At 40.6% G+C, this 8,438-nt stretch overlaps 1 protein-coding gene across 2 annotated transcripts; it reads right to left on the reverse strand.

Annotated features, from left to right (window-relative positions):
- Positions 1–266: 266 nt before the first annotated feature.
- Positions 267–8,359, reverse strand: LOC126386941 (ankyrin-2-like). Of its 2 annotated transcripts, XM_050039513.1 has the most exons (7): positions 6,123–8,359; positions 2,910–4,757; positions 2,326–2,415; positions 1,796–1,879; positions 1,315–1,479; positions 772–945; positions 267–595 (listed from the first exon to the last, which is right to left on the reverse strand). In XM_050039513.1, the coding sequence occupies exons 1-7, from the start codon at positions 6,204–6,206 to the stop codon at positions 488–490; spliced, it is 2,553 nt and encodes an 850-aa protein (XP_049895470.1). In that variant the 5' UTR covers positions 6,207–8,359; the 3' UTR covers positions 267–487. The 2 variants fall into 2 exon arrangements, with proteins under 2 accessions (XP_049895470.1, XP_049895471.1); XM_050039514.1 differs by lacking the exon at positions 6,123–8,359 and having other exon boundaries at positions 2,910–5,030.
- Positions 8,360–8,438: the final 79 nt, after the last annotated feature.

The raw sequence follows: 8,438 nt of genomic DNA on the forward strand, positions 1-8,438 counted from the left end.
TGACTGATTGTATATTGTACATTGTCTACAAAACCAATGCCGACATTCCTGCACTTTCTCATGAAAAGTAGGGTTTTGCATTTTGGTTTATTTTAATGGTTCATGTAGGACCTGTGAACAAGTGGGCAGTTTTTGCAATGAACTCAACTGAGTGGTATTTTTAGCTGGAATGTGTATTTTATTTTGTCATGAGTTTGTATCACTGACACATGCAAACCCCACATTGATGGGCCCCAGCTGGTCGGCGGACTCAAACACAGAATCCTTCTGCTGTGAGGCGACAGTGCTAACCATTGCACTACCATGCTGCAACTTCTTCTTCCAGGGTAGAGTTAGCAGCTTGTAAAGCTATGCTTTCAAAGCGGCTTCCCTAACACTGGTGGTTAATGATCTAAATATTAGCAACATTAGTCAACATTAGTAAAACTGACAAACCTAATGCAAGGCTGTCATTGTCAAACTTCACTCTCACAAAATACAAGCAGTCTCACACACTCACACACCTCCTGACCACAGTTCCATCTTCTTTGACAGTCTCGCTTTCTACCACATGAGGGAGCTCTGTTCTACTAACACCACTTATATAACCTAGTGCCTGGTGGTATAAAAAGGAGAAAACAGTATTCACTTCATTTGGAATGATTTAATTATGAAAAACAAAAAACTGAGTCTTTTTACCTCTACATATGTATGTGAAATAATTATGTGCTGCACAAGAGCTGTAGTTTAGCTGCAATATGTACAATAATGGTGACGAGGTTGATAACAAACCTGTTTGAAGTCGTCTTGGGCTGAGGGGAGGTCAGAGGCCAGAGATGGATCCCCTTGGTGTGTCATTGTTCTTTCACCCTCCACCACCGTTGTCCTTTCTACGCGACTGACCTTACAACCTTCAGGTGTCTCCTGACTTGATGCTGAGAATCCCGCACATTCAGCAAATGTTACCTAAGTTAGAAAAAAGCTGTTATTTAATTGTTTTTACATACACTACCAATATGAACGTTGCTGTGTCTGCTGTTTCCTGTTAAAAAGAATACAATGATGATGAACAGGGCCGTAGCACTGAATTTGGGGCCCTTTGCAGAGCAGTCTCGGTGTGCCCCTCATCCCTCCTCTCTTAGAACCTGGTAAGAGGAGCCTCAGAAAGCTTCCATAATTTTCTTCACACAAAGTTCAGTCTTTCAAGCCAATCAAACTTTTCATTCCAGGCTTTTTAAGAGTCCCCCCTCCACTGGGCTCCTTGCTTTTTCCTACCTTCCCCCCGACTACAACACCCCCGATGATGAACACAGACACAATATACAGTACACGCACCTCAGTGTGGTCTCCTTCACTCTTCACTATGGTCCGCTTCACTACCTTTGAATATCCATCTCCCTCGGCTTTACTGATGGACTCATGGGGAGGTCCTTCTGATGACACCTCTTCACGCTCCACACCATCCACGGAAACACACTTGCGGATAATTTTACGCGTAACCTGAGGAAGATCATGTGTTCAAAGACCATTAGATGGTGAGGCATTTTTCTAAAGGAAAAGGTAACCAACCACATTCCGGAAACCGTTGTCTGTTTCTGAATGAAATGGAGCCACAGGGCAACAAAAGCCTTTGGTAAGCTTTGTTAAACTGAAATTAAACAAATGAAATATTGTTTAATTTAAATTGAATTTTCTTGAACTGTTTTTCTTTTTCTTAATTTGTCAATCCACAAAATCCACATTAGCAGTTAATACACTGTCACAATACACTGCCATGTGATATCTGCATTAGGGCTTATATAGAATCTTGCTTTACCTTCTTGACAACAATGTGTCCATTTTCATCCTTGTATTTTTCTTCCGTCACCGACTGAGTGGGGAGATCAGGCATATCATCAGCCTATAAGGGAAACAAGACAGACAATATCAGGAACGCCATCTGGGGTCAATGTAATGTTTATGTGTTTAATTATCCACTTCAAAAATAAATGCAATCATGTTAGAGGAAAAATAGGTATTAGTTAGTGGGAGAATAGGGACTTTGGGATACAGGTAACAAACTTGCATTTGTCAATAAATAAATAAAAATAATTAACAAAAAAAACAAAGTGCTCACAGCAGCATGAAACACCTCTATGAGGCTCAGCCATCTATGCAAATCAAGTGGAAGGTCTCTTACAAACCCTACCTTAATCTTCAAACACACATTTTCCACTCATTTTGATGAGACTAAAGGCTGTTAGACAGTAAACATTTTAACTTGAAAGTGAAAGACCCAGCCTGCACTCTGGAAGTCACACCCTCCATGCTCATTTAAAACGCCATCAGTCATGCTGACTCATATACCTGAATGACAACTCTCCTTCGCACTATCCTGGTGGTCAAAAATTCATCATCTGAACTTTCTGACATTGATCCGAGCTCTGCGTTGATCTCCTGACCCAGCAACAAAAATCCATTAAGATTTCATAATTGACAATATATGAATGCTATGTTTGCAGCAAAGCAAAGCGATAAGCAGAGTGATATGATGCACTTTCTATTGACTTTTGAGAATTTTGCAATTCATTTTCATATTTCACATCGTGCAAAGTGCAACATGTCAGTCTGTAACTTGGAAAAACATTTGCAAAACATACCATGCTTTCACTCAGTTAAAGAATGAATGTGCTTTCACTGATGAAAAAACGTGGAACTTAAGTTATTACTGTGTGATACAGCCGGTTACAGTCAGCACAGTGACATGCTGCGTTAGGATGTGTTAAATATAAAATCAAAATAAGATAAGGGTTATGAGGAGTTTTAGATCCCATCCATGTGGCCAGAGGGTTAGCAGTCATTCCTCTCTGAAGCAAATATAACGTTTGGTTAAGCTCAGCTCCAGGAAAAAAAGCTTGCAGGTTGGGGTGGTTTACCAATATTCATCTTACCCTTGTCAGAGATTTATCAGTATCATCATATGCCCCAATTTCACAGACAGGAGGCGGTTGTGAAGCCTCACACAGAGTGAATTCTTCATCCGATGTTTCTGAATGTTGTAATAATTCTTTGTTCTCTTCAGGTACATTATAAAGAGGCTCATAGACAAGAGGAGCATCCTCATAATCTTCACTTCCAGAAGATAACAGGACTCTTCGATTCCCCTTGTCTAGCACTCTAGGATGGCTAAAATGAGCCTGAGGCTGATCCTTATTTGACCTGGTACTTGTCTCAGGTTCATCAAGCTCAGTCTCTGAGAAATCTGATGCAGCCTGTATGCAGTCAAAGTAAGGCTCTGGGTCAGAGTATTCAACAGTTGGGCTGTCTGCACCACTATGCACAACTTCTGCGTATTCTGGAGGCATGTGGGTATTGACAGCTGTAGTAGGAGAGATATTTGCATACCCAGGTGGGATGCTGTACTCCTCATCGGAGGTTGATGAAGTCCCCTCTGCTTTGGGTTCAACTGGAGTGGGTTGAGAGCCAAAACGCTCAGGATCTATTGGAGTCAGAGATTCTTCTGAATGCTGTCCACTGGTCCTTGGCCTGTCCTCATCTGAAGATGTCTCCAAGTCCCCTGCAGATGGGTACGGAATCAGTTCCTCAAAGCAAAAATGTTTTGCAGATGTAACTGTGTCTGGAGTCAAATCAGAAAGAGATTGAGAAGAGACATCTTCAATCTGAGAGGGTTCAACAAAACTTGTCTCCCATAAATTTGGAAGTTGATCTTTGGTACTATGTGTTGAGATTTCTTCTGTCAAACCCACTGAGCCTTTAGATAATGTAGCTGATTCGAGTTCATCTTGACTCTGAAGAATGTCATTTGTAGGATCTTCCTCACAAAGATTAGCCAGATGTTCCTCAGGTATGTCAGACAGACTCTTTGCAGCTGATTTGGGGGATGACACTGAGGAAAATGTCTCGGGAGCATTTTCATCATATGTGCTGGACTGTAATGTGTCCACAGGAAAACTTGGGTCCAGTGACTCCATCACTTCACATGATCTCTGGGGAGACTCTGGAGTTGAAAGGTACTCAAAAGGGGATAAAGGACTATCTTTGCTACTACCAAGGCTTGATGGGACACTTGCCTCAGAGGTTTTTGTTAGATCAGGAGTGACTAAGACCACTTCAGGTTCTTCTTGAATAGATGTCTGTAAGTGTTCAGGCTCTGTGACTGTCACATTTGTGTGTTTAGTATCTTCTACAAGCTTTACAGCAGATGACACACTGACTCTTAGGTTATCACTATCTTCTGTATGACATTGATCATCAGGTGAAAGGTCTTCAAATTTATAAATTTGATGAACTCCAGGGCTTTCATCACTGACTTCAGAAAGACGTGGGTCAAGTGTCTCTGGTCTGAATTTAAGTTTCATCTCCTTCAGATCTGACAGCAGCTGGTCAAGCTGAGGTGACCCAGACTCTGGTGATGGTGGAGTGGACTCTGAGAACATGACGATTTGGTCGTCCTGACTTTCTTGAGCTGTTTGAGAAAGGCAGTCTGGGGTTGCTGAGCTTGATTTAGCTAAGCCAGAATTTTCAATTTGTTCGGGAAACGACATGTTTTCACCTTTTTCCTGTGGTGAGCTACTTTGATTTGTCAAAGTGATTTCAGATTGTGTTTGACCTAGGTCAAAGGTACACGGAAGTGGTAATTCTAGTTTTTCAGTGGAACGTGTGTTAGAATCATGTGCCAAGGAGGGTGACTCGGTTGGAAACACCTGAGTCTGTCCTAAATGAACATTTTTTTGTTTTGAAGATTCTGAAAGATTTGTCCTGGAAGATGCTGTTGATTCCTGCAAGAAATGATACAATGAAGTGGAAAAATATAAATAAATATGATTTGTGATTTCTTTTGGTGATGAAAGAAATACTTAAATGAAGCATGCATTTGTCAGTGACAGGCTCTGGATTTGTACATGAGAGCAGTGTCTCCAATGAAAAAATTCACTTGTAGCCCGTTTGTGTTTAGGTCATTGCAGCAGTATCTTATACATGCCAATAATATTTATCTTACAGACCCCATACAATTCAAAACACATTACATATGTAATGACTGATTAAGATGCTGAAAAAATTCAGACTTTTTAAATAGTATTTTGTATAGCATGTTAAGCGTAGAGAACATCATTGACAACACAATATCATTTTACAAAAATAAAAGCAGGGCACAAGTGAACTTGAGTCAAAAATAGAATTTGGTGTAACATGGAGGTGAACATGCATCATTTACTCATTTAGGTAAGTGTTCGCTGGAAACAGTGCACTTCCCATGACAATGCTAAACCCACCAGTATACAGTATTTGTCACAGTCAATGCTAGTACTGTCTGTTCTACTGCAGGTCTGCCCCATCTCCCAAAAAGGTAAATTATTCTGTTATTACAGTAATTAAAACAGATTGCTATATTAACATAATTCCAAATTTTGAAAAGCATAGTGCAATGTTATAACAATTGTTTGTGCCCCCTGCTTAGACATTTTAGACAACAGGAGATGGGAGGAGGGCAGGAGGCAATGTCTAGCTACAGATATGATATTATGTTATCACATTTAATTTTGCAATGAACTGAATTCTAATTTCAGCTTTTATGGATATGGGTGACACCAGGGTATAGGAAATATGGGTGCCAATGGAATGGTATGTGTCTGTGTTTTATTTGTTATGAAAACAGCAGGAGCCTGTGCATACCAAACAGTACATGCTTCTAGCTATGGCAAGTACATCAGTTGGTTTAGATTCTTAAGGCTGTAAAGTAAGATCTAAGTAGAACTATGCAACTTATTATCACTATATTGACTTCAGTTTTAATCAAGGCACTTGAAATTCCTGGGGCTTGAATCAGTCAGGTCAGGCATTTTAAAGGAATCACAAAGTCCATTAGCTCTTTGTCTATGTAGCTCATGAGAATGCTCCATACCAGGACAAGAAGCTCAGGTCACCAAGACAAGGTCACTGTAATTTCCATTAGTCGTGCTTCACTGACATATCACTTCTTCTGCTCTAATGCAAACATGCCACAGCAAGACAGTGAAGCTTCTGGGCATCATTAGTAAAAGCTTGAGGAAAGAGTTCTACATTCACACCTTATGTATTGCCATATTTATTATTTTGAAAGCAACACTGCATTCACTGCTCAGCAAAAGCTTGCGCTGTCTTACCGACACCGAGGAACTTTTGCTCTTGTCCTCAGTCATGGATTTTCTTTTCATGTTCTTGGAAAACGAATCTCGGGGTTGTGTCATCTTTAACTCTGATTCAGGGTCTGTCCTTTTATGTTTTTTCACAAGTGATCTTCGTTGCACTGATTCTCTCTTTGCTTGAGTTTGTTTATGGAAAGCCTCCTCCAGCCAGACAGCATGATGACATTCAAAATTTAGTTCTACAGATGGGATGTGACTCAATTCAGTGCAAAACTGGCTAATCCTGTGTGACCTGATATGATCTAATCTAGGTTCTTTGCTGCCCAGGGAGGAGGTTTGACAAAAAAAGACTGGTCAATTGTGTTTGAGGAGGAAGCTATGGGCCTTGTCTCAACAGTTCCAGTTGGTGGCATCACCATTTGAGGATGTGAATCTGTTACTGTAAGAACAGGCACTGTAGAGTCGGATACTGAGGAATCCTGTAATGATTTGGAGTCAGGTATGGTTCTTGCAGAATGACAAGATTTGGCTGGGCCATGTGGCTCTCCCGTGCTAACTGTTAAGTCTTCAATTTTCTTTTGATCACAAGTCTTCTCACACAATTTATCAACTGGATCTTCAAAGAAATGAACTTTATCACAGACATGTTTTTCTTTATAGACTGGATCCTGTACGTGGGCCATTAAGTCATCGGAGACTTGCTTACAGACAGGCCTACTGTCTGCATCAACAGTCTCATCTGGGAGACTTGGCCCACATGGCTGCTGGTTTGAAACTTCATTTATATCTAGTGATTTAAGAATTTCAGGCGTAGATGGTCTTAACTCAGACAGCCAGAAATCAAGGAATGACTGGGTATACTGATCCGATGGCATATCGCTGAGGCACTCATTAAGTTCATTGTCAAACACAATGGAGTTGGGAGATTCTGTTCTGATGTCATCAAACATAGTGTCAAGACACAAATCAGAAGAATCTCTCTCCAGCATTATGGAGTCTGGTGAAACAGATCTGATTTCTGACAAATGCATGTCATAACAAGGTTGACAGTCAAACTGAGGAATTTGTGAATCAGGAGTTAAAGCAGTGAATTCATCAAATGAGTCTGGAGAAGGTGGCCTCTGGTCCGTGAATAAACAGGTAAAATAAAAATGACTTTCATCATCTGGATGTAATATTTCAGGTGATGATAGTCCATACTCTGAAAGTGAAGAACTGTCATTTAATTTAGTTTCCATAGCATGCTGGCAATGCCCTGTGGATCCCGTTTCAATTGTTCCAGACTGTGATATGCCAGAATCGCTTTGACATGCTGGTGAAACAGGACCAGTGATGACAGCACTTGGAGACAGAAACTCATCAGCTGGTTTGACATCTGATGCTCTATGAAAACTAAAAGAAAACACTGAAGAATGTTTTTCTACAGAGCTGGGAGCTAATATGTCATGTTTTTGTGGTATACAGCTTAACATGCAAGACTGGTTTTCAATGGTAGCTTCAATTGAACTTATTTTACAACAAGAACATTTTCCCTTATAGACTGGATCATACAAATGTGACATTAAGTTGGAAAAGACATGCTTGTGTCTTGCCCTGTATTCATTCGTGAAGTCTGAGGATGTGGGTTTTGCGGAGACACATTTGAGCTGGATCAGATATTGAGGATCATCTACTGAAACCGAGTCTTCAGCAGATAATGGTTTAATTTCAGAGAAAGAGAACTTAAGGGCAGATTGATTTTGAACAAGAACAACATTTTCTTCTTTTTCAGGTCTAATGCCTCTCAAAACATCACCATATGTAAGAGGTTTGGTAGCAAAAGGATGATGACATGCAGGTGCATTTAAGCAAGATTGTTTAGTGTCAACCGGCGAAGTAAATAAATCTGGCGAATCTGGTCTGTTGTCATCAAACAATTCCTCCAGACAAAATCCGGAATACTCAATATCTGACAGTATTGAAAAAGGTGATAATGGTCTACTTTCGGAGTACTGTAAGTAATAGTTACAATGTTGAGTCCGCATCTGGTCAAATGTCATGCGGGGAGGCAAAGAGCACTGCTCCACTGATGCCACAGATTCTGGGGAGGATGCTCTAAAGTCTGCCAACCAGTCCTGCAGGAGCGAAAAGTCAAAATCTGATGACACTGATTCAGGGGACAACGCCCTGCTGTTAAACAATTTATCAAGTTCAAAGTCTGATAAAACTGATTGCGGGGATTCTGCTCTGGTTTCGTCAAACAGACTTTCCAGACACAAATCAGTACCTTCCCAATCTGAAAATGCTGATTGTAGCGTAACGGATCTGTGCCTTGACAACTCAACATGGTAACCC

This window comes from Epinephelus moara, unplaced genomic scaffold (assembly GCF_006386435.1).
Source record: "Epinephelus moara isolate mb unplaced genomic scaffold, YSFRI_EMoa_1.0 scaffold1133, whole genome shotgun sequence".
In the NCBI taxonomy this organism is placed as follows: domain Eukaryota; kingdom Metazoa; phylum Chordata; class Actinopteri; order Perciformes; family Serranidae; genus Epinephelus; species Epinephelus moara.

Excerpts from the sequence above, each read along its gene's own strand:
- LOC126386941 (XM_050039513.1), bottom strand. The coding sequence starts at position 6,206 with ATGACACAACCCCGAGATTCGTTTTCCAAGAACATGAAAAGAAAATCC. Across the intron at positions 2,416-2,909 it reads CTGATAAATCTCTGACAAGG|GAGATCAACGCAGAGCTCGG; the intron begins GTAAGATGAATA and ends TTGCTGGGTCAG. Across the intron at positions 1,880-2,325 it reads GAAGGAGAGTTGTCATTCAG|GCTGATGATATGCCTGATCT; the intron begins GTATATGAGTCA and ends TTTCCCTTATAG.